The 27,748-nt window shown below is 49.2% G+C and overlaps 1 protein-coding gene across 12 annotated transcripts in view; it reads right to left on the bottom strand.

Moving 5' to 3' along the window:
• Nucleotides 1-805: 805 nt before the first annotated feature.
• The window catches only part of EPN1 (epsin 1), a 42,859-nt gene continuing 15,916 nt past the window's right edge, over nt 806-27,748 (bottom strand). For 4 of the 12 annotated variants that reach the window (XM_061588387.1, XM_061588386.1, XM_061588389.1 and 1 more), the window contains 9 exons: nt 23,605-23,854; nt 15,266-15,405; nt 10,108-10,179; nt 8,707-8,793; nt 6,315-6,573; nt 5,539-5,706; nt 5,209-5,310; nt 4,417-4,659; nt 806-3,420 (listed from right to left, as the gene is read on the bottom strand). In XM_061588387.1, the coding sequence (XP_061444371.1) occupies nt 3,071-3,420; nt 4,417-4,659; nt 5,209-5,310; nt 5,539-5,706; nt 6,315-6,573; nt 8,707-8,793; nt 10,108-10,179; nt 15,266-15,405; nt 23,605-23,854 (1,671 nt within the window). In that variant the 3' untranslated portion in view covers nt 806-3,070. The remainder of the gene's footprint in view (nt 3,421-4,416; nt 4,660-5,208; nt 5,311-5,538; nt 5,707-6,314; nt 6,574-8,706; nt 8,794-10,107; nt 10,180-15,265; nt 15,406-23,604; nt 23,855-27,748) is intronic. The other 8 variants (XM_061588390.1, XM_061588393.1, XM_061588394.1 and 5 more) reach the window with 8 other exon arrangements.

Genomic DNA, 27,748 nt, shown 5'->3' with positions numbered 1-27,748 from the left:
ACCAACAGTATAAATTGGTCAAGTCTGGTCTATCACCTCAGTTTGGCTATGAGGGTAGGCCAAGGCCTTCCTGAGGGATAGGCATAGCTACAAAGTCACATAGACAAAAGCAGAGTAAGGCATGCTGTGAGAGAGTGCCTGTCAACCGGTTGTGGAGAGGGGAATGCGTGGGACCACTGGCAGAGGAATCAAACGGCCTATTTTACCTTCAGTGCCCAATACTGCCTGGACCCAAAGCATAATCGGAAGGCTACAGAAGCGATTGGAAGGAAAATCTCAAAAGCTTGCAAGACTGCACACCAGCACTTCCAATCTCATATGCTTTCCTAACCCAAGCTGAACAAAAGGTGTTTATGAAATCCAGAGGGGTGGAGTCTGGAAGTCGCTTAGACACTTTGTGAGACCTTTTTAGTTCAGGGATGGAGAACCTGTGGCCCTCCAGATGTTGCTAGACTACAGCTCCAACCATCCCTGAACAACAAAAGAAACGTAGTGAATTTTTGGAAGGAGGAGATATGGATTGTTTAGATGTGGCTAAAGAAAGAAGGCTGCTTCATATTCTCAGACCTCTGCAGGCCGAACGTGATGTACCTCAACAAAATAGCAAGGAGCCACTTCCCTCCAGCTGCAACTTCCCCCAGCCCCGGGCAGCATGGCCAGCGGTGAGCAATGATGGGCACTGAAGCCCAGCAACATCTAGGGGGCCACATGCTGCTCCTCCATGGCCTAAATAAACAGCACCCCTATTTCCTTCCTGTCCGAGTCCAGCCCGTCTCCCCCAAAAGCAAACCTAGGGGCCAAAGCCTTTGAGTGCCATAGAAGAATTTCCATTTATTTCATTAATAGCATTTTTCTGATGCTTACCAAGGAAGGCGGGGGGGGGAGTGGGAAAGAGAACTGGAGGGGAGTAGAGCCAAGAGGGAGGGTCACATACAGCCAAGAACACTCTTCCCACCCCACCCCCCTTGAGCAATGACACAATGATTCTTCAAAGATACTGACTTGTGTGCGTGGAGAAAATGATCCCCTTGCATGATTGGTGGTGGGGAGCAGGGAGAAGTAGGGTATTCCACCCACTTTAGAAACACAATTGCAAGAGATTGGGGTGGCAGGGGAAAAAAAGAATTAAGGAGTTAGCAGATTGTCCTGGGTGCCAATGAATAAGCGCTCTCCTCCCCCACCCCGTAGCATAAAATAAGAATCGACAATCACTTACAGCAGCGACACATATACACACACACACACACACATACACACACATGCGCGCACACAAACACACAGCCTTTTGACCCTCCCATTCCCCAGAAAGCTGCTGGCTCTTGAAGGGGTAGAAGCAGGCCGCCCACCCATCTTGCCTCCCTCATTCAACAAGTCTGAAGAATTGTTGAGGCTTCTTCACTGCACTGTGCTGGATGAGAGGGCTCTGTTGTTTTTAATAAGTCAAACAACGGCACCCCCTCCCTGGGGCCGCTGGTGGGTCGGTCAGTACTGGAGGAGGTTGCAGTGCGGAGAAAAGTAGGTGATGTGGAATGTGGATGGTGCAGGCTGCATTTGATTACCACCCGTGTGAAGAGCGCTCCACAGTGAGGTCCATGGATTGTGGCTGCATGTTCTCACTTCCCACCTTCAAGCAATGTGCACTGTTGGCGTGAGAGAAGGGGACCTTCCTCCTGCACATGGACACTGCTACTCTTCCCACACTCCTCAGCAGAGTCCTCACGTTTTGGCTTGCTGTAGTCCAGAAACCGGAGAAGGGGGGAGGCAGGGTTTATTGGTCCATGCTGTTCCACACCCCACAGGAGCCTTTGGCTGTTTCTGGGATTCCAGGAAGCCGACTGAGAGCCCCAAATCCTGCAACAGTTTTGCACCCCCCCGAGATTTTGCTTCTTGAAAACGTTTTTACATTCTCAGAGTACTGATCCTTCAATGGCTTCCAGATTCCCCCTTCACAGTCGGCTACAATGGTTCTTTCAAGGCTCCCTCAAAGGAGTGACGCATCGATGGGATTCCACGCTCCTTGTAAAAAAACCGGTGGCTCTCTTTAAGACTGGGTGTTTGCAGAGGGCAGATCACAAGGCATAGTAGTGGCCCTGCCCTGTGTAGAATATGATGGTCCAGCTCACCTTCCTAGATCCAGCTTTGGTCTCTGGCCTTAGATTAGTGGTATCCCGTTTGGCCCCAGAGACAGAAGAGACAGACATTCCCAGCGTCTCAACTGTTCCCAGGTGTAGTGAAGGGTTTCACTGATTTCACCCCCCCCAACTTAAAAAAAAAAGAGGCAGAGAAGGGCTGGTCCCAGCTGGGGGAGGGGAGGGATGGAGATGTAACAAAACATTTGGAAGTGAAGGGGGGAGGGGTCTACAAAAAAAAGCCATAATTTAAAAGGGCAGTGTCCGTCCATCCCCTCCCACCCCTGCTGCAAGAGAACTTCATTTGGAAGGGCCTAGAGGTACAAGGGCCTGGCTATTTCTCTTTTATCCATCCCTTCTGCAAGCGTAGGGGAGAGAGTGAGAGGTTTATGAAGAAAGATGTGGAAGATTAAAAAAAAAAGAAGTATGTGACGTTACTTCCAAAACGGGATGGGTTGCTGTGGCAAGTATGGGAGACGGCACAAAGAGCAACAACCTGCTTTTGGCGAATATGGCTTCCTCCGCCGCCCAAGTCTTCAGGCCTGCTGTTGCTCCTTTGGTCTCTCCCCTCTAATGTCACGCACATCTCCACTAGAGTTCGGGAGAGCTGCCACCCTGATGCCAACAGGGCTCCGGCAGCAGAAACAGATCTGTCCCGCCCCCCTGAAGGGCAAGGTAGGCAAGGGGGAAGCGCCCCAGATGATGCCCCAAAACCAAAAGGGGTAAGGTCCATCCTACCTCGAACAGGGGGTGGAGGAACTCGCCGTACGGACTTCAGTCTCTCCCTTTCCTCCCCATCGCCCCACCTCTCACCTTCCCATCCAAGCCTGGCTGCCCCATTTGTTTGTGGGTGGAATATAAGGGGCCCCTTTGCAAACAGGGAACGTGGGATGGAAGGGGATGGTGGGGTAGTCATCGCAGGGCTGAAAAGGTCCGTCCGATTATAGCAAGAAGGGGTTGGTGCTGCCCATGGAGGCGGCCGAAGTGCTGCCGGGGACGATGCCGGCGGGCGGCAGACTCTGAGGGGGCAGCCCCATGGCAGGGAGCCCCATAGGTGGAACAGCACCCAAGGACTGCACCCCCACCATCGGGGAAACGGAGGCTAAGGGCATCCCAGGGGCCATGGGGGAGACAGAGACCATAGGAGCTGTGGCAGGAAAGGCAGGGGGCGCCGGCTGGGATAAAGGGAGGACAGGACTGACGCGGAGTTGGTTGAGTGACAGCGGGGTGGCTGCGGTTGCCTGGAACGGGTTTGTAGCTGAGGCAGACTGGGCAGGGACAGGGGCCGAACCTGCAGCGGACGACAAGAGAGAAATGACGATGAAGACAAAGAAGCAGGTCTAAGGAAGCCAGAAGTCCCAGACTGATGCCTCCTGTCCTCTTGAGCCCCAGGCAGCCTGCTTTCATCCACAGCCCCCACTCAGATCCATCCTGGAAATTCCCACCTGGCAACCCCGCCCTGCTCGAACCCGCCAGCGTCAATGAAGGCCTGGCTTAGATGGCACATTTCACTTCTGCCTCATAGACGAGGGCTCAGGGCAACTGAGATAATGTTGAGCCTGGGCCTCCTACATGCAAATCCAGTGCCTTGTCTGACAGCATTGCCTCCTGGTTCCTTACTCGGGAGAGGCGTGGGTGAGCCTCCAAGCTGTGCACCACCCATGAAGCCAAAGGTCCTGCTTCCCACCTCCAGCCTCAGGCGGGGAGCAGGACAGGTTGGGATGGACCAGAGCAGGGGCCTTTGTGTATGTGCATATGCCACCCTGGGCTCCTTTTGGGAGGAAGGGCAGGATATACATTTAATAAATAAATAAATAATAAAATGAATGTGCTTGTGAGACAAGTTTCTAGCTCTCAAGGCTGTGAAATTAAGTGCAAAGGCGCTGGACTGAGTAAGACTTCTTGTGCATGGGAAGGGGGCTTCAATGCCTTGCATAGCCCTTCCTTATATCTATGAGAATCAATGATGCAGCATTACACAAAAAACAATGGTGCAAACTAGCTTCATTTGCATAATTCTCCTTACGGAATACAGTTTACCCTGGAAGAGATTTTAAGCATATCCAAGTCCCTGCTCTCAATCCTGCTCCAAAACAGCATGTCTTGTGGATAAGGGGGGGGGGGGAAGGAGCAGCACCACCTTCCTGCCCACACTAGACTCACAGAGGTCAGAAGTTCTGGATATCTGCATGACTCAACCAAAGAGAACGAAGGAGATCCTGATCTCTGCCCTATTCAAACCCACAGATCGTCCTGGCCATGAGATCCAGCCTGCAGAAATGCTTACCGGAGGGTAGGAAGGGGTTGGAGGCCTTTGCAACGCTAGAGGTGGCGGAAGGCTTGCTGACCAGCGAGTCCAGATCAACAAGGGCAGCGTTAGGACCCAGGAACGACTCTGGGGTCTTGCGTGTTGGCCTCGAGGTCTCAGGCAGCGAGCCGCTCACAGATGCCATGTCAAAAGCGTTGGGGCTGTCAGTGCCACTGCCAGCTCGGCACACCGGCACCTCTCCTGCTAAGAGCGACAGCTCACCTAGACGGGTAGAGAAAGAAGCAGACAGGAAAGAGGGTGAGAGAAGAGCAAGGAAGATCCAGAACAGCAGAGGTCAACACGGAGGGAAAAGCCACATGCCAGGGCAGACATCAACAAAGGGCAGGGAGAGTGAGGGAGACAGACCATGCAGGTCATGCAAACGTCAGGCAAGCCCCAGGATAAAAAAAGCCATCAAGAGGGTGTGGGGAAAGAGAGAGAGAGAAATCCTTCCTCAAGGTACATGCAAGGCCAAGGGTGGCCCTTGGGTGGCCAACTGTGAGCCGGGTTTGGCTGGCACAACAGAGGGCAGGGTTGGGAATCCAAGTGACAGCACAGGGGAATCCCCACAGCCACGGAACATGAGCGGCCACCCAGTCCCACATGAGACGGCAAACCCGGGGTCTGGATAGACAAGGGCTGCCGGGGGGGGGGGTGTCCAAGAGTAAGGGAAGTGGCAGGCAGTCAGGCAAGAGGGAAGGACATGCAAAGGGAAGGGAAGGGGGGGCGTCAGAGGCAAGAAGGCAGAGCTATGCAGGGAGCAGGGCTCACCTGTGCTGCTCCCGGATTTGGGCAATGCCGGGCGCAGACTGTCGAAATCAGAGAATTCATCCCCGTCCCCAGGGCTGCCAAACTGCTCAAAGCCTCCGCCAGCTGGAGGGGAGGGATAAGGCAGAAGGGGAAGGGAGGGGGCAGCAGGATTAGCGAGGGGGAGGGACCCGCACCATATGCAATCCTGTGCTAGAAGCCCTCTCCCCGCATCTGATCCACAGAGATGAAATGACACCGAAGAATCCCACTTCGCAGCCGGTTTGGCTCACTTCCCCCTCCCCACTTTGGCTCCTAAACCTAGGAGTCCCTACACCCTACCTGCTCCCTCACCTGCAGTGCCGTTGGTGCTGGGTTTGGAAGGGGACCCACCCCAGGGATCTGTAAAAGTTGACGATGGAGCCCAAGGGTCAGATGCCGGTTTCCCTTGGGATGTGGGAGCTGGACCAGAGGACCATGGATCGGTGGACGGCACAGCTGTGGTCCCAGTGGAACCCCCGCCTGAGTGAAACATTAGCTACGTCAGGAGCTGTTTGTAAACCACTGAGAAAATATCCTGTCCACCAGGCAGTGGATCAGGATGGGATGGCTGTGTGTGTATACACAGACATACACCCCCCGAGGAGTCTGAGACTGACACAGACAGCATTAGAATTAAGTCCTCTCTGGCCACGCAGCCATAGTACCTCTCCAGTAAATAAAATAAAATCACCCATCAAAACAGGGCCAAATCATGGATAACCTACTAGTTTTAAAAAATGAGGGGGAGAGTCTTGGAAGTATAAATGGCCGCAGAGCCCAAACACGAGACCTCAGTTATATTTAAACTTGTAAGTCCGTCCGTCTTCCACCATGGAACTCAAGTTGACAGACAGAGAGGGCACTGACTTGATCTGGTTACAGCAACCTTTGCCACCTTGGGAGGAAATGGAAATCCATCTGTGTCCCAAAATATCTTCTTTGGGTGAGGGCGTAGAGAGAAGAGGAGCAAGCTGGGGGTGGGGGAAGCCTGTCTAAACCCATCCGGGTACCTAATTTTGTTTTGTTTGTAAATTTACATGGCAAAGATTATTTAACATAAACCAACCTGTTAATAACTTGGTTCTTACCTTCAGATTTCCAGGGGTCAGTGTTTGCAGCTGGGGTACCTCCCCATGGGTCTGAAGGGGCTGCAGGAGGCGCCGCAGAGGTCCCCCATGGGTCTACTGTAGAGGCTGCTGCGGTAGCAGATGGTCCCCATGGGTCAGTGGGAGGTGCAGACACAACTGGGGCAGGGCCGCCCCAGGGGTCAGGGGGAGCAGGCGGGCCGCCCCAGGGGTCAGCAGGGGGTGGGGCGGTGAAGACATCAGCCAGATCCATTAGGGAGGACTGTATGGGGTGAGGAAGGTAGGTGGCAGAGATTGAAAAATACGGGGGGGGGAAGGGAAGAGAGAAAATTAATCACATCTCTACTGTCTTACTTGGAAAACAGTGACCCCCCCCTTCAATTCCTCCACTTTTTTAGTACCCCAAGAGCCAGAATGTCATGGTGATTCAAAAATCACATGGGGACTGGAAAACCCAGGTTCAAATCTCAAATCAGCCATGAAGCTTTATGGGTGACCATGGACCATCATGGATCAGTCTAACCTACCTCAGAGGACTGTTGTAAGGATGCAGCGGGGGAACCTTGTGCCCCATTTTGAGCTCCTTACAAAGAAAGGTGAAGGTATAAATGTCACAGATAAATAAATTGTGTGGAACAGTGGTTAAAGTGTCTGGCCAGGGGGATCAAGGTTGAAGTCTTCACTCAGCCATGAAACATGCTGGGTGATCTTGAGCCCGTCACCCTTTCAGCCTACAGGGCTCTTGCAAGGCTAAAAAGCATGGGGTGGGAAACTATGAACATCCACCCTGAGTTCCTTGTAAAAAGGGTGGGATTAAAAATGGGGGGTAACTAAAAACCGAATAAAATTTTAGGAAGGAAGGTGGAATACAGGGCCGGCACCAGACATGCTGGTCCTTGGGCATCAGCTTGTCCGGGGCCCCGGTGCGCATGTGCAGACCTATCTGTCTCTCACAGGGAGGGAGCTTCTTCCACCCACCTGTTCGCTGGCTCTGGCTCTCCTTTCTTTTGCAGCTGGCCAGGCTGCTATGTGTGCACATTGCTGCCGTCAACCAAGATGGCGGTGGAGGCGTCAGCCCCTTAGGGAAACCTTGGCTGCCATCTTGGTTAATGGCAGTCCTGCGCGCACAGGCCATGCAACTGCAAAAGACAGGAGAGACGGATAGGTGGAGACAGCAAACTGGCGGGCAGAAGAAGCTCCCTCCCTGCAATTCACGGCAGATCGCTATTTGCGGCACAGAGCTACTCCTCTTCCACCTTATCAAGAGGCCTCTCAGGGGCCTCTGTGGCTCCAGGGGCCCTCAGCCAGGGCCTGACCTGGCCGCCCTTTGGGACTGGGCCTGGTCAGATATGTCACAAGTAAATACCAGGCCCAATTGGAGGTGTTAAGACTGGTGTGCAAGGCCCTAAATGGCTTGAGATCCCAGTGCCTAAAAGTTTCTCTTCCCTACGTCCAACCACTGTGGATTTTTATGATGGGCATGGGAGGCCCTGCTGCTGCTGCTGCCGCCAAGTGCTGCCTGGCTGGCACCTACCTATGACAGGGCCTTCTCGCTAATGGGTTCCCTACTTATGGAATGCTCTCCCAGGTAAGGTGCGTCCGTCTCCCTCACTATTAAAATTTAGGCAGAATGTAAAGACATTCCTGTTCACCCAGTCATCTGATGACTGAAAGATAACTATTCCTGGCAACCTTGACTATCCTGGACTTCTTTGGGAGGAAGGAATAAAGATATAATAGATAAATATTTATTTAATTTCTCCTGGGTCCTTCCACTCTGCTCTGAAAGGCAGTTTAGAATCAACCCCCTTCCCCCCCCCCCCCAGTCCCACAGCCTGTGTTATCACTGCCACAGAGCAGCTAGACTACACCTCCAGGGACCGGCCGGTTCTCTTTTTTCACTGGTCACTTTGAATAGCAAGGGGATGAGAGAAGAGCAGAGACCCCAGTGTGCTATGTAAGAGACAGAGGGCTGGACTTGGGACCAGAGAAGCTGGATTCAAATCCCCTCGCAGCCTAACTTCCCTCACAGGGTTGCTGTGAGGATAAAATTCGACATCTGCTATATGGACACTACTCTGAGCACCTCTTTGGTGGAAAGGTGGGATTCAAACAGGAAATAGTTATAATTTCTTTTTCACAAGAACGTTAAAGAACTGCCTTGTGGACTCAAACCAAGGCCTGCACACAGTTCAGCCTCCAACAGAAGCCAGCCTGACACCACCCAAGCGCTTCCAAGCATGGTGCTTGAAGGCAAAGACCTCCCCTTACTATCTATCCACCCCTTGCGCAGCCTAGTACCCAGAGGCGATACTGGCTCGTCCGTGGCAGCTACCACACTAGGCAGCCGACCATCCGAGCCCCCCCTGCCCACAGCTTGCTTGTCCCACCTCACCTCCTCCTTAGCAGGCACAGTCTCCTTTTTGCTCTCCTCGATGGCCATCTGGAGTCGTAGGTCATCCCCACGCCGGATCCGCTCTTCCTGCAAGGGGATTGTGGGAGGACAGAGGGCATCAACACAGATGGCGGACAAGGGCAAGGCAGTTACTCACCTGCAGGAGAGGGAGGCAGCGTGGAGGTTTCATGGCGCAGCCTTTGCCAGCCCAGCGCCCTCCTGCCGTTTGGGGCTGAAACACTCCCATCAGCCCATGCTGCAGCCTAAAATGGCTGGAGGGCCCCAGGCGGGCAGAAGCTGATACAGGCCATGCGCTCGATGAGGCTTCAAGCAGCCGCCGCTACGTTTCTGGCCAACTCAAGCAAGAAACTTTACCTTCAGGAGGGCAATCCAGAGAGCTGAGAATGGGTCAAGGGCCACCCTGCTTCGCCCCACCCCTGCAAGTCACTCCCTACTTCACCATGAGAGCCCTGACTCGTAACACCCCACTCACCCTGGAAGCCCTCCTGGAGAGCACCTTGTCTACATCTGCCCATCCCTCCTTCCCCATCTAGCCATCCTGGGTCCAAGCCCCCAATGCCGTACTGCAGGAGCGGGGAACCTTCGGCACTCCAGATACTGTTGAACTACAACAGCCCCAGCCAGAGTGGCGAATGGCCAGGGATGATGGGAGTTGTAGTTTGGCGACATCCTGAGGGCCAAAGGATCTCTGCGCCTGATGCAGTGGCTTGACCAACCTTGGCCTTCCTCTTCTAGTGTTTCTTCTTAGCCATCACCTCCTCCCTGCTGCTGGTTGAAGCCGGTAAACTCCATTCAAAGAGAGAGTGCAGAAGTCTTCCTCTCCCTGCCTTCAAACTCTGACCTGCTAATCACCATCCTCCTCGTCCTAGGTAACCCCCCCCTTCATCACTGCCCCAAAACTCCCTTGCCCCAGGTTACAGCCTCCCCTTTCCAAGCAACGCTCCTGGACCCCGTTCCCCCCAGGAAGTTCCTGCTGTTCCTCCTTAGTTGTCACAGTTCTTCTGAAGATGCCGGCAACATGCCTCAGGAGGCGCCAGCCAACAGTCACAGCTCGAAGCGGCAGGCTCAGGACACACGGACTGACCTGTCCTACCTCCGGGCCCTCCCTCGAGGGGAAAGGCATCTTGGGAAATCTTGACTCTACAGCGGGACAATTAAAAGAGATCTAAAAGTGAACGCGGGAGACACGGCACGACCGCTGCACGTCATTTGGCTTCGGATGACGGGACGTGGGGAGACAGAGCGCTGCGTTAGTGGGAAAAGTGTGAGGCTGGGGCCTGCGTGGTGGGGTGGGTGGGCGGGGTGGAAAGTGGTTTAGTTGATTATTTGTGAAAGGAGCCGCTGTGGGAGTGGGAGGGAGGTGTGTCTTAAGAGTCTAACCTTGTCGTGTTCCTCTTTGCTCAAGCTAAGGGCTAGCTGGAGCTGCAGGTCCTCGTCGGCCACTGCAGGGGGCTAGGAGGGGAAGAAACACAACATAAGAGGCATGGAATGGAGCTCGACACAGTGGAGGGAGGGAGGAAAGGGAAGGAAGAAGGAAGGAAAAGATGGATGGACTCCAGGCATCTCCATTGCACACAATCAAGTTCCATTGCAAAAGTCCATTCTGATTCATGGTTTCCTCACCTCCCAGATCTCAGTTGCTCAATCCATTTCGCTTCCCTTCTGCTGGGACAAAATATTTCTTGGTGTGGTTGAGAAACCACCTCCCCCCTCCAGGCCACTTGTCCCAATCAGGGAGCCCTTACAGTAGGTGTGGGGAACCTTTGGCCCTCCAGATGTTGCTGTACAACTCCCATCAGTCCCAGCAAGAATGGCCAGGGATGACAGCAGCTGCAGTTCAGCAACATCTGAAGGGCCAAAGGTTCCCCACACCTGCTTTACACCATGGCTCCTTACACACTTGTGAACCCCCTTAGTTGTTCACACAAGCGGTGTTCACACAAACAAAAGCATACGGCTTTTGGTATGTTCGTTGAGGAGCAAGTGATCTAAAGCACAGGGACACATTTTTCTTTCTCAAGGAGGAGGAAGCGCAGTGACTTTGGAAGAGGCCTGTCCCAGAATCCTGCTCAGCTGATCACTCTTTATAAATTCCTGGCAAGTGTTGGCAATCACAGAGAGCTAGTGTGCTACAGCAACTGCAGGGCCAAGTTTCGGAATCCAGGTTCAAATCTCTGCTCAGCCATGAAACTCCCACGGAGGCCTTTGTCCCAAGCCTTTCATGGTCTCAGCTTAACCAACCTCACAAGGGTGCTTTTGGGATATAAGTGCCACCTGAGATCCTTGAGAAAAAGAGCAGGATACAGAGGTAATGATCAGCCCTGCTCTTCCCACACGCTGGAAGAAACTGCTGCGGTGGGCTGGCTTCAAGAGAAGCAGACATCCTCTAGGGTAGGAAGAAGGCATGTCTTTCTGGCCTTACATGCAGCAGGGTTGGCTAACCAGATGTTGCTGGACCACAGCTCCCATTATCCCTGATTGGTAGCCATACTGGCTGGGGCTGATGGCAGCTGGAGTCCAACAACGTCTATAGAGGGCTGCAGGCTAGGTATCCTCGTTATATGGGAACCTGCCTTATACAGAGTCATACCATTGGTCCATCCATCCGAATACTGTCTACACTGATTGGCAGCTGCTCTCTGGAGTTTCAGACAGGCAGTCTCTCTCAGCCCTACCTGGAGATGCCGAGGACTGAATCTGGAACCTTCTGCATGCAAACTCTACCACAGAGTTTTGGACCTTCTAGTTGAAGGATATGCAATTCCCCAAATCCTTTCAGACAGAAAGGGGAAAGGGAGGGGGGGTAAGAAGAGGAAAATAAATAGTTGTTTGTGCCAAGATTGGACATCTCTAGTGTAGAAATAGACCTCCTCTACTCAAAACAAATAAATAAACTACGTTCAGCTTCCCCTCCCCCCTACGGATCTCAAGTTAGATTGTGGTGGATCTTATTTCTTTGTCTTCTGTTTACAAACAACAGAGTTGGAGTGGAAGGAGATGTGGTATGGAGGAGGAGGAGGAAAGTGGAAGTAAGGCGGCAAAAATAAATGAATAAATAAGGAGCCAAAATTAACTGACAAGGGACGGGATGGGGCGGAGTGGGGGGAAGCAAACACGATCAACCCCACTCAAGTGGAGCCACAGAAAAAGGAAAGGAGACCCCCCAAAAACAGTGCTGGGAAGTGGGACTTAAAAGAGTGTGATTGACTGTGGCATGCATACAGCGAAAGGTTTGGGAGCAGCCAATGGGTGCAGCACAGCTTTTGCCCAAGCAGGTGCACTCCAGATCTTTTTGACTCCAACTCTGTGCTGGCTGGGGCTGATGTGAGTTGGAATCCAAAACATCTGGAGTGCACCAGCTTGTGCGAAGGCTACTAGTTTCACAGAAGCTGAGCGGGCGTGGAACTGATCAGTGCCTGGATGGGAGGCAGCTTCCCCCAACCACTCACTCAAAGAAAGAGCAGGCCCAAGTGGAACTAATCATCATGGATCGGATGTGGGACTGAAAAAAGGGCCTCAAAGTGGACCGAGAGCAACTGGGCCGTTCCGTTGAGAAAAGCAGGCAGGCGGACTTGGAACAAGGTGGCAACCCGCACAATCCCTTGCCTTGGTGTTCAGGGAAGTCCTTCTACGGATATGGGTACTGAGGGGGAAGTAACATACAACAGGAGAAAAAAAGGTAGGCAAAACCTGGTGTGTCTTTGAGGGGGCAGGATCAATTCGTGTGGGCCCTGCCGGCAGAGAACGGAAGCACATTCCCAGTCTCCCCCCAGCCAGGAGGGAGAGCTCGTCACCGCAGGGGGGCTCTGTGCGAAAATCTGGATGAAAAATCTCAATCAAAAAGCCATTTCCTGTTGGGAAATGTCAGTTCAAACACATCTGCCCTGCTTTCATCTCTTCCCAAGTTATCTTAAACTAACAAGAAGTACTGAGGAAACAAACAAACACACAATTACTCCAAAGTCGTTTAACATTTTCATCTGGGTTGTAACACAGCGCAAGAGAGCAATTCAGGGTATGGCTAGCAACTCAGGCAGCTGTCCTAATGTTTTGTCCCCAACAGGGACTGACTTGATTGCCAAATGGTTATGCAAAGCTTAGCTGGTCACAAGGCTCTGCTAGCAGCGTCTGCCCAGAGGGGACCACACTCTGGAAACAAAGCTAGACAAGTCAATTTGTTCGTTTAATAGCATAAATCTTATCCCCTGCCTCCGGTCAGCAGCTTTTAGCAGGGACTCTATTTCAAAATTATTAAACGCCGACAAAATCCAGCAGGGCTGATCTTGAGCAAGGGCTGAATGAGCTCTGGCCACCAATTTATCTCCTATCAAGAGCTCCCAAAAGAGATTAATTTAAGTCGGCATAAGCTTTATGCCCTTCTGGTCAGAAAATATAATTATTTAATTGAAAAGAAATACATATTAGGGCAGAAATGGGGAACCAGATGTTGTTAGAGTACATCTTCCATCATCCCTGATGAGAGAGCCTGATGAGAGCAGGAGTCCAAGAACGCTCAGAGGGTCACAGGTTCCCCATCATTGCCCTAATGCCGGAATGGAAAGCCTCCAGCCCCTGGGCCAAATTAGGCCCTGCAGGGGTCCTAGTTTGGCCTGCAAGGTAGTTTTCTCTACCCTGCCGCCCTACACCTGATGTTATATGTGATGTCAGGTGTGGCGTAGGTCAAGGCGCCGCTGAAAATAAACATTCAGGAGCTTAAAGTGCACTCCCAGTTACTCCTTGGCAAGCGCAGCTCACTGAGAGCACCTATCTGCTGATCAACACTCACAGAGAGCCCGTTTGAAGTCGCCCGGTGTCGTGATGATGCCAGGAGACTGACAGGTGGGTGGCCCCGCCCACTTGCCAAAGTGGCTTGAGGGGTAGGGGGATGAGGGGTGGTGCAGATCTGGCCCACTGAGCTGAAAAAGCTCCTCACTCTTGCCCTAATGAAATATATTTTTTACTGTTCCTACAAGTTTTACATAATCAGTTCTCCAAATCTCTTTCTAGTTACTGAACTTTGGGAGGGGGGTACAGAGCCCTCGTGTATTTTGTGCACTGTGTTTAAGTCCCCAGTATCTTTTTTTGGACTTTGCTTGCTCCCGCGCAAGCCAAGACACAGGCAAAACTCCTGTTAGCCCTTTCTGTGAGTGACGGCTTACTTTATTTAAAGATTTTTTATGTTGCTGTTCAATTAAAAAACATCTTCAGGCCACTTGACATATTAAAAGACAAAACCATAAAATACCAAGTAGAAGAGATAATAAAACAATGGGATTTTCTTTTTAATGGTCGATAAAAGCACCACCATAAGGCAGCAGGATAACACTCGGTCTTCGCCTGGCACCAGACAGACACTGGCGTTAAGGGAGCTGGGGACAGCATTGTACAAATAAAGCCACTGCTGAGAAGGCCCCGTCTTACTTTAGATAGTGGCAGAACTCAGAAGAGGGCCTGTGAAGATCTTGTTGTAGGGACAGGTGATCCTTCATGTACCCAGGCCTCTAGCTGCTGTTAATTCTCAGGGCAGAGTCTTACTGCCATTTGCAACTGTCTTGGCCTACACAGACATGTATCAGGGGGGAAGAGCTGGGGTGACTAACTTGTGATGCTCCAGCTGTTGTTGGACTCCATTTCCCATCAGCTCCAGCCAATATGGACAGCGGTCAGGGATGATGGGAGCTGTAGTCCAGGAACATCTGGAGGGCCAAACGCTAGCCGCCCCTGTCTTAGAGCCTTAGTTGCCGTTCAGATTGAGAAAGAGGAGGTTAAAGAGTCCTTTGCCTCCATCTCAGCTTGGGAGGAAGTGGCCAAAGTGGAGAATTGTGTGTGGCTGTTTGGAGGGGAGCTGTTGGGATCATGCTGTGCTGGAGACCAAATCCGCTCCAGCTCCAATTGCTTAGCATTATCCTATGGAAACAAAGTTGATATCCCCACTTCTAAGTGGGCCAGTCTTTGCAAAAAAAAAAGAAAAAAAAAGGGGGGGGATTAAAGCTGTGATGCAATTCACTTCCATTCTTATAATGAGCTCCGTCTAGTTGCTCTTCTCTCCCTTCAACATGATGGCTATGTTTGTCCCCAGAACTTTTTTTTTTGGGGGGGGGGGGTTGGAGGCTGCAGAAACTACAATGGGTATGTGCGGGAATGGCCAATGGAATCGCCCCCTTTCTTCCCACTGGCAATTGCTGCAGGGGGAGAATGACTGAACAGGGCTACAGCGGGTTGGACCAATTCCCGAGCAAGAGGGACATGCTCAGGATGGAGAGATGAGCAGACCTGCAGCTCTAGGGACTGCCTGCTTTTGAGCCAGGACTAGCTAGATCTGTGCTTTTCCTCTAGGAAATGAGCTCTGCTTGTCTAGTCAGCTATTTATTATCTGCCCACAGGAGAAGCCTCAAGACACATCAGCAGATCCTAAAGAACGGTGCCCCGAGAGCCAGCCCCACGTCTGGGGGCCCTGCATCCATCTCTCCAGACTTCCACAGTCCCCCCAATCCCTTGCCTCCCCACCCACCCGAAGAATCTCCAGCGACAGATTTACCTTGGCGCTTACCTGCTCCGCTTCCTCTTTGCTCATGGCCAGCGCCAGCTGCAACTGCAGCTCCTCTTCCCCGCTGCTCTGGGGCCAAGCCTGCTCCGCTTCCACTGGGGCGTTTGCCAAAGACGAGGAAGCTGAAGAAGCTGAGAAAACAAGAAAGAGGGTGAGAGGGGAAAGGATTAGTGCCACCAAGGTGGAGGGCAGGAGAGAGAAGGCCCTTCAGGCAGCCCCCTCCCCCAACAACACTGGAGGGAGCAAAAAGCAAACCATGGTGTAGTGCAAGGGCAGGCAAACTGGGATCTACCTGATACATCTCTGGGTTATTTGCAGTAGACCAGTAAAGGTTTCCAACTGCCAACAGTTTAAAAGCAGCAACATTTTAAAAAGCAACAACCCTAAACTCTCCTCCCTCATGATTGTCTTTGTGCTAATTGCTTCTCTCTCAGCCTCAGTGTTCCTTGCCTGGAAAAAAATGGAAATGGACTGCCTTCAAGTCGATCCTGACTTATGGCGACCCTATGAACAGGGTTTTCAATGGTAAGTGGTATTCAGAGGTGGTTTACCATTGCCTTCCTCTGAGGCTGAGAGGCAGTGACTGGCCCAAGGTCACCCAGTCAGCTTCATGGCTGTGGGGATTCGAACCCTGGTCTCCCAGGTCCTAGTCCAACACCTTAACCACTACACCACACTGGCTCAGAAGAGTATTAATTGGTTGCCTCAAGACCAGATTTTTGCACAGCTCTGCAAGCCAGCATTAAAAGTTTTGTGTTCTAATCCCTGCTATGTAGTAACTCAGGTGTAGATTTGTACTGGTACGCTGGCCAGTTATGCCAGTGTGTATGGCTCATGGGGTGTGGTGGGTAACTGGCTCCACCCCCTTCCCAAGCCACCATTTTGCATCTAGCTCCAATTGGTAAAAACACAGTAGATTCCACATGCCTGATGTTTGCCCATCCCAACACTGTAGTGGACTAGGACTGGATTAAACCCAGGTTCAGATGTCTGCTTAGCCATGAAGCCGCAGGCCAGTCACACTCACAGGGTTGTTGTGAGGATAAAAGGGGGGGGAGGAAGAATGCTCTGAGCTCCTGCGACAAAAGGCAGGATAAACAAATAATGGCTAAATGCTTCCTCCCAGATGGGGTTATTTCAAGAGGGTGCTCCTTATTTCTGCCCTGTTTTCCATGGCCTGGAGAACATGAGAATGTACCAATGGACTAAGAGTAGCCAGGAGGAGGGCAGCAAATTAAAACAATGAACAGGGATAGCAAACAGTTCAGCTCTAACACCAGGAAAGCCTTAGGGTCAGGGTTGAAGAATTTCCAAATCCTAGGAAGCTGCCACGCATAGGACTGAAAAGTTACATTAAATCCTTAGCTACTAAACAGCCTGAGGTTTTACCAATTCTTGCCGTAGAAAAGAGTGACCCACCACAGAAAATGTGGGCGTGTAGTGAACTGGTGGCAGGTCACATTTCTCAAGCCCTCAATCTCTCCTGGCCCCCCTTGGATTCTGTGGCATGTTCAGGGCTCATATGCTCTGTGAGCTCAGTGGATCACTGAGCAGGCAGCACCGACTTTGGCACCCTGAGAGCTTCGGCTTCTTTTGTTTTTCAAGTCTCTAGAACTCACAGTTGGAGAAAAACACAAGCGTCAGGTGAAGAGTCAGAAGCCAAAGAGGAGATAGGTGTGGCTGCCAGGGAACGAGATCTCAGCCACCTCCCTCCTCTCACACCTATCCACCCCAGGTCTCTGAACCAACAAGTTCTTCATGTATTTTCTCCACTGCTGCAGTATCACCAGACAGTGCTGTGAAAGACCCCTGCCTAAAATCCTGGAGAGCCGCTGACAGTCAGTGTTGACAGTATTGAACTAGACAGACCAATGGTCTGACTCTGCATAAGACAGGCTGTTATGTCCCTTCACATCCCTCCTCAGAACTTAAGATTTTCTGTACTGCCTTTGCCAGAACCTGCTACTCCCCACATGCCACCACTGTAGCCAAACCTAAGCACATGTCTCTGAAATAAATGCATATTCCTCCTTTCTTTCACTCGATTTAACAACTCACCTGGTAGCCACCGGTGACCAGGAATTCCACACAGACAAGGTACCAGGCTGTTGGAAGAAGGACAATTTGCCCCATCCCTCCTAAACCAGCCATTTGGTTTCTGTGCTAGATGCAGAGGAGCATCTTCCTCTACACCAACACAAAAAACACAGGCGGCTACCAGAGAGGGGCTAGATCATTCCATCCCACCTCCATATATCCACCTGGTAGAAGTCAATTTTTTTATTAGCCTGCTAAAAGGCTACTTGCCTGCTATAGCGGAGGGTGGGCTTCTCTTCCTCTATGGCCAACGTGGAAAGGCACACTACTAGTTTATTTGCAGGCTGGTCAAAATGTTGGCAAGCTAGTCACTTTTGTAGGCTTAGACAGCTCTATATATCACACCTCCTGCTCATTCTGGCCTCACAACAACCCAGTGAGGTAGGCTGGATCGTCACCTTGTAGTGGTGAGTGGGCTTGAGTGTTCCAATGAACCCTGTGAGCAATGCCGTCGGGAGTCATGTAGTCCCAGCAGGGTCACCAGTGGCCGTAAGGACAAGGGAGAGGAACCAGACAAAGAACGATCCAAGAAAGTCCTCAATGGCAGAACAGGCGGAGGATAACAATGTGTATGTTACAACGGCTGTGAAGGCAGATGAAGGCTGCAGCAGATAAAGGACTTCCAATCGTCATGGTACCCATGCCATTGGATCAAAGCCTTTTTCTGTCAAGACTGTGTGTTGATCGTTGTGCGCCGATCTCCCCACATAAAACAAATTCACACACAGGCGTCTTCCAAGCAATCTTGGAAGACAATCTTACTTGGCCACGAGTGATCGCCAATGAATATCATGCCTCCATTTTCTTTCCTTTCCTCTGGCTCTCCTGATGAATTTTAATTATTAAGACCACTTGGGGATGGTAAATACACCATGCACAATGTAATTAAAAGAATAGTTTTATTATCTGCCCTGAGCTGCCAGAATAGAGCCTGACTGAAGCTTTTGAAATCTGAACTCGGTACCAAAGAAAGGCAGATGGTGTTCTCATAGCCACTAGCAGGTACCGCATCAACATTAGGACTGTGTACACACTAAACCTTAAAGCACATTCCCACCCATCCCCAAAGGATCCTGGGAACTGTAGCTTGTTAAAGGTATAGGGAACTATAGCTCTGTGAGCTCCCAGGATTTGGGGCGAGGGGATGTGCTTTAAAGGTATAGATTGTACATAGCCTAGGTCCAAATTAGATACACACCAGCAATTTGCATGCACAGTGTGGAAAAATAAGGACCCTGGTGTAGTTAGTAAGCTACTGGGCTAAGTTCAAAATGATGATTTTGGTGTACAAAGCCCTATACAGCTTGAGACCAGGATACCTGAAAGACTGCCTTATCCCTTATATACCCAGTCAATCACTGCCCTTTTCGGGTGAGGGCCTCCTGCAGATACCATCTAATCAGGAGGTCTGTTCTGCGCAATATAGGAATCGATCCTTTAGTGTTGTGGCGTCTACCATTTGGAATTCCCTTCCCTTAAATATTAGACAGTAGCCATCTCTGCTATCTTTTTGGCATCTACTGAAGACCTTCCTCTTTTTAAGCCTATGCTGGAATTGTTTTAAAGATGTTTTTAGAGATGTTTGTAATGTTTTTAAAAAAAACGCTTTTTATACACACACACACACACCCCACACACCCCACACACACACACCCACACACACCCCACACACCCCCCACACACCCCATAGCCGAAGCTCTCTGGTTTTTTAAAAAAATGTTTTGTTTTTACGGTGTTTTTTTAAGATGCTGTGTTTTTAAGATGTTTTGAATGTTTTGTTGTTTGTTTGCTGCCCTGGGCTCCTTCTGGGAGGAAGGCCGGGATATAAATTTAATCAATCAATTGACAACGACAACAACAACAGGGGAGGGAATAACAATCACCCAGTGGAAGATCCAGCACAAGGCTCTAGCCAAACCTTGTCAGAGATGCCAGGGGGAAGGCAGCACAGAGGAGTGGAGAGAATCCAGCCCCTGTGCCATGACCTGAATAGCAGCCTTCCAGAGTTGCATGCAACTGCAGAAGCAAGGGTGTCGTCAGGGGTGAGACTCCAGCCATTGCAGATGGAAATGGCCGAGGGTGGAAAGAGAGGAGAGTGGCTTTTCTGTTACAGTCAAAGTTGCTACAATATTCCACCACTACTTTCTCCCCAAGCAAGCAGGTTCTGCCAGGATACAGTGATCTACCCTAGAGGAGGAACAGTATGCCAGATGATTCACCAATCTCTCTCTGTGGGTACACACACAGCAAAGACTCATTTCCCTCTCAGAGGAAAACCCAACAGGGAATTGTTGCGTCACACACAAACACATGTGTGGTCAAGATACAACAGCGCACCATGGGATCAAATTCCACTAGTGAACAAGAGGCAGCAAGCTTCTGACTTCCATGTTTTGTGTAAGCAACATTTGCGGGCTTTCAGACAGCAGACATCCATCTGACAAAGATGTACAGGGAGCATTTGGAGAGTTGTGATCTCTCCCACACTTAATCCTTGACAAAAAAAAAAGAAAAAGAAAGAGAGGATGGGCTGAAATTGAAAGGAAAGTTTAGAAAATGCAACTGTCTCCAAGGAACTGAGGGGAATTGCTGATATAGTTTTGTCTTGTTCAGGAACAAATTCAGTTTGTTCACTGCGAAGTGATATATTTATTCCCAAATTTTACTGATCTACCACTTACTGGCTTTCTGGAGACAGAAATGACCTATTTGCTGGGCCTGAGTAAGAAGACAGAAGTCAGACCTGCACCTTACATTTAAAGCATTATTATACCACTTTTAACAGTCATGGCTTTCCCTAAAGCATCCTTGGAACTGTAGTTTGTTGAAGGTGCCGAGAGTTGGCAGGAGATCCCCTATACCATTCACAGAACTACAGCGCCCAAAGTTGCCTGGGAAGAGGGACTGACGGTTAAACCACTACCTCCGGGAGGGGTGGCTTTAGGGTGGGTGCACATGCGCAACGCTCAGGACTGCAGTAGGCCGAATGCAATTGCTGCTGCTTTCTTTTAAATCTGCCTTGTGGTTTTATAGCTTCAATGGTTCATTTTAGAGCTGCCTGTACTCAGGAATTCATTGTATTTATTTATTTATTATTTATTTATTTAATTAAGCTTATATACCGCCTGACTAGCAACAGCTCTCTGGGCGGTGAACATTAAAAATACAATAAAAATAACACAAAACTGTACACAAAACTGCACAGTCTAAAATCAAAATATAATAATTTAGAATTAACAGGAATTAAAATGCCTCAGAGAAGAGAAAGGTTTTAACCTGGCGCTGAAAAGATGATAGTGTCGGCGCCAGGCGCACCTCCTCGGGGAGACCATTCCATAGTTCGGGGGCCACCACTGAGAAGGCCCTAGATCTTGTCACCACTCTCCGGGCTTCCCTATGAGTTGGAACCCGGAGGAGGGCCTTCGTAGTAGACCGTAGTGTACGGGCCGGTTCATATCGGGAGAGGCGTTCCGACAGATATCGTGGTCCCGCGCCATATAAGGCTTTATAGGTAAGTACCAACACTTTGAATCTGGCCTGGAAGCATATTGGAAGCCAGTATTGTATTGCAATCAATGGGCTTAGGCAGTTTTAACACTGTGTGAGATCAAGTAGTTTGTGTGATTTAAGCACTGGGCTCTGGGTGCTTATAAGAAGAATGGCAGCTGATGGGCTTTCTCTGGATCCAGAACCAGAAGTTTCTAACCAGGAACAGATGTGACTCAGGAACAGAGGTAAGGGGCAAATTATAAGCCCATTCAAGGTGGGCTGTAGCCCCCCCAGCAGATTGGAAGACAAAAGTCCCCCCCACTAATGATTAACCAGTTCTTCATATTTCTACAGAGCAGCTTAGAGTAGGATGCAAAATCTACTCCCATTTCCTTATCTCAACCTGCCCTACCAGGCGCTTTGCAAACAACAGAAGTGGAATTTGATCTAGGGGTTATCGACATGGAAAAGGGGCACTGGCAGATCAAGAAGGCCTGTAACTCACCCTCGGAGCCTGGCGACCTGCCAAGCTCAAGAGGGAGGGGACGTGGCTCTGCAGGCAGAGCGACATTTTATCAGGGATGAGCAGCTGTGCCTGGCATTTCAGCAGGTATATGAACGGGCAGGAACTATGTTGGGATGGGCCCCAAACACCTTCATGGAAAAACCTAAGGCAGGTAAAGAGAATGCATTTCCCCCCCTTATCATCACCGAGGTGCCACTGGAGACAAATGGTGGATGAGATTTCTCAAACATCCACAAAGCCCCACTTACACAACCAGCACACTCTAGCATCCCCACAGAAAGAGGGCTTCTAGTCTCAATGCCAAGTGTGGGGGATCTTTCGCCCTCCAGATGCTGCTGAACTACAACTCCTACTGGCCCCAGCAAGCACGGCCAATGGCCAGGGATGACAGGAGTTGTAGTTCAGCACCATCTGGAGGGGCAACAGTTCCCCACAGCTGCTCCATGGTAGCCTTCCCCATCCTGGTGCTCTCCAGATGTTTTGGACTATAGCTCCCATCAGTCCCAGCCAGCACGGTTGAGGGCAACAGGTTGTGGGAGGCTACTCTATTGGCACAATCAACTTAAGTATTTTGTTAGGGGCGACTATAAGTTCCAAAATTACTACATCTATATCACACTTCCATGCCATGATGAAACTCAAGGTGGCATGCATAAGGCCCACGGGTGGTTACCCATCCAGTTATTGACCAGGCCCAAACCTGCTTAGCTTCAGCAAGTTCGCTGTGTCACGTGCCTTCAGATCATGCCCTGGACTGGTTATCACCAGACACAGTTTTGCAGACACAGAGAGCGTGTATGCAGATGGTGTGAAGTCAACGGGTTCAGAGTAGAGGAGAAGAAGGGCTGAGGAACTATTATGTTTCCTCAAGGGGCTAACTGGCAGCAGACCTTTGTCTTCCCAGGCTGCGCATGAGATGCAACAAAACATCACAAACACACCATCTCTGGCTTTCCTTAGAAACAAAAGGGTGGTACTCAACGCTAGCCTTACTCAGAGTAGACCCAATGAAGTTAATAGACATAACTTAGATTTACTATTTTCAACGGGCCTACTCTCAGTAAAACTTAGTTGAACATAACCCAAAATGATATCTTCTTTTGTTTAACCACACCTTGATTAACATTCCTTATCTCAGATTGCTTTGTGGGTGGATTTGTCCTGCAGGCTGCCATTGAGCTAGTCCTGCTTTAAGAGATTAGGATAAGAGACTAGGATTACAGTTGACTTCAGGATTGCAGGATCTACATTGTTGTTGTTTTTACTAGAACCCCCAAGATCCACTAACTGAAACAAACTGCAAAAGCCATATGCTGGGAATTAAGCAATTGTTCTGAATGCCAGAACAGAGCTGAGCTCCTTGTCCTTCCACACAAAACTCCACTCCTGGTTACCCCCACCCCACAACAGCTTTCTTCATGTCAGTAGTATAATTTGGAGCAGGGTCATTTTGTTGTTGCTATTGTTAAACAACTGAGAGTCAGAAATCCTCGTTGAGCTACTTCAAATCACTGGAGATCTATCAGTAGGTTCCAATTTATCTTCTGGCCACTGCTGTTTTAGAGCCTTTAGAACAATGCTCACAAATTGAATTGGGAAGGGTTAAGGGTGAGCTCATACCTCCCCCTCTAACAGACGACCTTTTAAAAATTCTTACTTCTCTACATAATGCATATTTATCCCATCTTCCTCCAAAGGGGTGGTGTACATAGTTCTTCCCAGCTGTGTTATTCACAGCAACCCTGTGAGATAGGTTATGCCTGGGGTAGCTCACGTGGTGCGCTCCAGATGTTGTTTGACTCTAACTCCCATCAGCCCCAGCCAACATGGCTAATGGTCAGGGATGATGGGAGTTGAAGTCCAACAACATCTGGAAGTCACCACAATCGCTATCCCTGGGTTAGACTGACAGACAGAGACTGTCCCAAAGCCGCATAATGAATGTCATGGCTGTGTGGGGATGTGAACCTGGTTATACTCTAATCGAGCCAACCTGGTGCCCTCCAGATGTTTGGGACTGCAATACCCATTAGCCACAGGCAGCACAGCTGGCTGGCAGGCATTGCAGTCCTAAACATGTGGAGGGCACCAGGTTGGCAAAGGCTGCTCTGACTGCTACACCGTACCAGCTCCACACAGAGGCGGTGCCACACATCTAGCCAACATGGGCGACGCTTGTCAGCCAGATCAAGCCCACCAGCCGGAAATGAGCACTCACCGGTTGCAGTCTGGGCCAGCTTCTCCTTGGTTTTGAGGGCGTGGGCCCGCTCCTCTTTGAGGCGCTCATCGTCTTTGAGGAGGGCCACCAGCTGTTTGGCCTTCTCCCGCACGTTGACCCCCTGATCCTTGCCGTCACGGTCAACGTACTGGAAGTCCTTTAGCGTCTGGATGGCGTAAATGTTCTCCTTGCATTGCTGCGCCACCCGCTCTGAGCCTGTCTTGATCAGGTATTCCATCAGCGTCATGGCCTGGAAGAGAAGGGAGAAGAAAGGGGATTTCCTCTCATTCAGGACAGAGGAGCCAAGTTCAAGACTCTCATATTCACAGGGCGGGAGTGTTCTGACTATTGGGGGGAGTGTTCACTACTGAAATCCAGAAGCTCTCCGAGCAGAGGCTACTAGGAAAGTTCTGGTGGTCTAGGATTTGTGGGTTCTTTATGGGGGGGGCAGCTTGTATTTATGCCAGCCTTGTACTCAAGAGCCAGTGAACGTAATGGTAAAAGTGCTAGACAAGGACTGGGGAGACCCGTGTTCAAATCCCTACTCAGCCATGAAGCTCAGTAGTTGACGCAGGAGGATTGTTCCCCCCCCTCCCAACCGAGCCTATCTCATAGGCTGCCCCGAGTTTGATGGAGGAAAGATATGATAAGAATAAGATAATATCGAGATTGGAGGCCATGATTTTGTCCTTAGGAATCAAGATAGAATAATTTGAGCATCTTAAGATTAAAGACAGACAAGGCAAGCCACTCCCAATTTACCAGCAAATATGGACTAAAGGTAAGTGGAGTCCCAGCCCTGCCCTGCAACCTCCCACACTTCCACAGAGGAATCCGGCTCACGCTTCAGAGAGTTTGGTTCCACCCAGGAGTGCCAAGACCGTGGCTCACTCAGAGGGAAGCAGGATCTAGGACGGTACTTGCCGATCCAATGGCCAAGCAGCCCATCACAAACCCCTGACCCGGTCTCCAGGGTGGGTCAAGAACCTGCCTGTTGTTGGTAGCTATATTTCTTTGCGAAAACCATGGCAGCCAGGACCGGGGTACTAGGAGTAGAGAAAATCTGTAGGGGCTTCCGGACACAAGAAGAACTCTGTTAAATGTGACCAAAGGTCTATCTAGGCCAACATCCTGTTTCCCATAGCAGCCAACCAGATGCTTCCAAGAAGACCACAAGGAGAACATGAAAGCAAAATCCCTCCCAAACATCTAGTATTCAGTGGTGTACTGCCTCTGAATGGGGAAATTCCAATTAGCTATTGCAGCCCACAGCAACTGAAAGACCCAGATCCTCCGTGAATTTGTCTAATTCCATCTATGAACACCATATAGGCTAGTGCCTCCATACAGAAACTAGGTGTTGTGTGTAGAAGCGTTTCCTTTTGATTCATCCTGAGTCTACTGCCCCATTTCATTGCGTCACACCCTAAGTTCTAAACAGCCTTCCCCAACCTGGTGCCCCTTCAGATGTTGTTGAATTTCAACTTCCATCACACCTGACTGTTGGGCATGCTGCCTAGGGCTGAAGAGAGTTGAGCTCCAAAATCACACAGAGGGCACCAGGGCATGGGAGGCTCTTTTTAGTACTGTGAGGAGGGAAAAAATATTATCTTTCTTCACACCATGCATATATATATGTGCATGGTGTGAAGAAAGATAATCTTTTTTCCCTCCTCACAGTACTAAAAAGAGCCCCCTTTAGGATGCACACCTTAACGTGGTGAGGGGGTTTGAGAGTGTTGAAGAAGCTGAGAGCAATGCCGTCAGGACCAAGAGGCTAGACTCCTAGCAGGGGAACCCAAGGCGGAATGGTCAAAGCTGAGACACCAGACTAAGATACATCCAAACTCAGAGGAAGGCAATGGTAAACCACCTCTGAATACCTCTTACCACGAAAACCCTATGAACAGAGTATCCAAAATGCAACACGAGATAGTGCTGGAAGATGAGACCCCCAGGTCAGAAGGCTACTGGGGAAGAACAAAGGACAAATACGAGTAGCGCTGTGACTAATGATGCAGCTGGGTCAAAGCCGAAAGGAAGCCCAGAGGCTGATGTGCACAGATGCGAGAGTCCAGAGTTGTACGACGCACACAATAGGAACATGGAATGTGAGAAGCATGAACCAGGGAAAGTTAGAAATTGTCAAGCAAGAAATGGAGCGTATCAACATTACAATACTTGGCGTGAGTGAATTAAAATGGACTGGAATGGGACATTTTCAATCAGGCAACTACAAAATATTTTATGCAGGAAATGAGAAATCAAGAAGAAACGGGGTTGCTTTAAGAGTGAGAAGTGATGTAGCAAAAGCAATTAGGAGCTACAACGCAAGGTCTGAGTGAGTGTTATCAATGAGATTAAATGGGAAACCTATTAACATAACCATCATCCAAGTCTACGCTCCAACGTAAAACACAGCAGAATTGGAGAGATTTTACACAGAAGTACAGGAGGAAATTGATCACACACCAAACCAAGATATGATGATAATCATGGGGGACTGGAATGCAAAAGTAGGGAACAGAGAAGAACTAGGAATTGTGGGGAAATGGGGCTTAGGCGACAGAAATGAAGCAGGAGAAAGACTTACTGAATTCTGTGACGCCAATGATTTGTTTCTTGCCAACACATTTTTTGAACAACCAAAAAGAAGACTGTACACGTGGGAATCAAATTGATTATATAATTGGAAACAGAAGATGGAGAAGTTCCATAATTTCTGCAAAAACAAGACCAGGAGCAGACTGCGGTACAGATCATGAACTGATCATATCGAAAATCAAAGTAAAGCTAAAGAAGAACAACAAAGCACTCATAATGCCAAAATACAATTTAAATAACATCCCAGAAGAATATAAAGATCAAATAAGCAACAGATTTGAGGCTTGAAACTTAGTTGACAGAGAACCAGAAGAACTATGGACTGAAGTCAGGGACATTATCAGGGAAGAATGCAAAAAGACAATACCTCTAGTTAAAAAGAGAGAAAGACTTCAATGGATGACTGAAGAAACTCTTCAAATGATTAGAGAGAAGGAAAGCAAAAGCAAAAGGAGACAAAAACACGGTCAGAACCCTAAATGCAACTATACAACGACTAGTACGTAGGGACAAAGAAAACTATTACAATAGTTATTGTATAGAAATAGACAAGGAGAAGAACAAGAGCCCTATTCCAAAAGATTAGAGAAATTAAAGGGAAATTTAAACCACGAGTAGGGATGTTGAATGATCAACAGGGGAACACACTGACTGACCAAGATGAAATAAAAGGAAGATGGAAGCAATACACTGAAGAACTCTATAAAAGAGATGACAGGATGACAGATTCATTCACGGAGGAACTATATGATGAAGAACCAGAAATTTTAAAATGTGAGGTGAAAACAGCTCTTAAAATTCTTGGAAGAAACAAATCACCAGGAATAGATGGCATACCAATAGAGTTGATACAAGCTACTGAGACTGAATCAGTCCAAATTTTGACAAACATTTGTCAGGAAATATGGAACACTAAACAATGGCCCACAGACTGGAAGCGTTCTTTTTTTTTTTTTACAATAATTTTTATTCAAATTTTCATAAAACAAACAAAACAAAATCATAAAACATTCAAAGACAAAAAACAAAACAAAACAAAAATGATTAAACAAAAAAATAAAATGTTGACTTCCCATTTGTCGCAGATCAAATCAGTTATAGGTCTACAATATATAACAATCCTGTCTCTTAAATTATATTATAAAATCACTTTCCTCCAGTAGTTATCTTAATTAATCATCAAATCTCATAAACATTACTTTATTCTTTCCACAAAAAGTCAAAGAGAGGTTTCAATTCTTTAAGAAATATATCTATCAATTTTTCTCCTAATAAACATGTCAATTAATCCATCTCGTTAGTAATAATAATAATCTTATTGTCATAACCATAGTCCAAATAAACATATCGATTAATCCATCTCATCAAAATCTGTTAGGTCCAATAATTTCAATAGCCATTATTCCATTATCCATATTAATTCCATCTTCCATCTTCAATAGTCCTGTTAAGTCCAGTAATTTCAGTGTCCAATCTTCCATTATCAGTATTCCATAATAATCTTGCTGTCATAGCCATAGTCATATAATAAGAGTCTGAT

The sequence above is a fragment of the Rhineura floridana genome, chromosome 11 (genome assembly GCF_030035675.1).
Source record: "Rhineura floridana isolate rRhiFlo1 chromosome 11, rRhiFlo1.hap2, whole genome shotgun sequence".
Classification (NCBI taxonomy): Eukaryota; Metazoa; Chordata; class Lepidosauria; order Squamata; family Rhineuridae; genus Rhineura; species Rhineura floridana.
The sequence above is the reverse complement of the archived record's forward strand: the minus strand, read 5'-3'. Positions and strand labels throughout refer to the sequence as shown.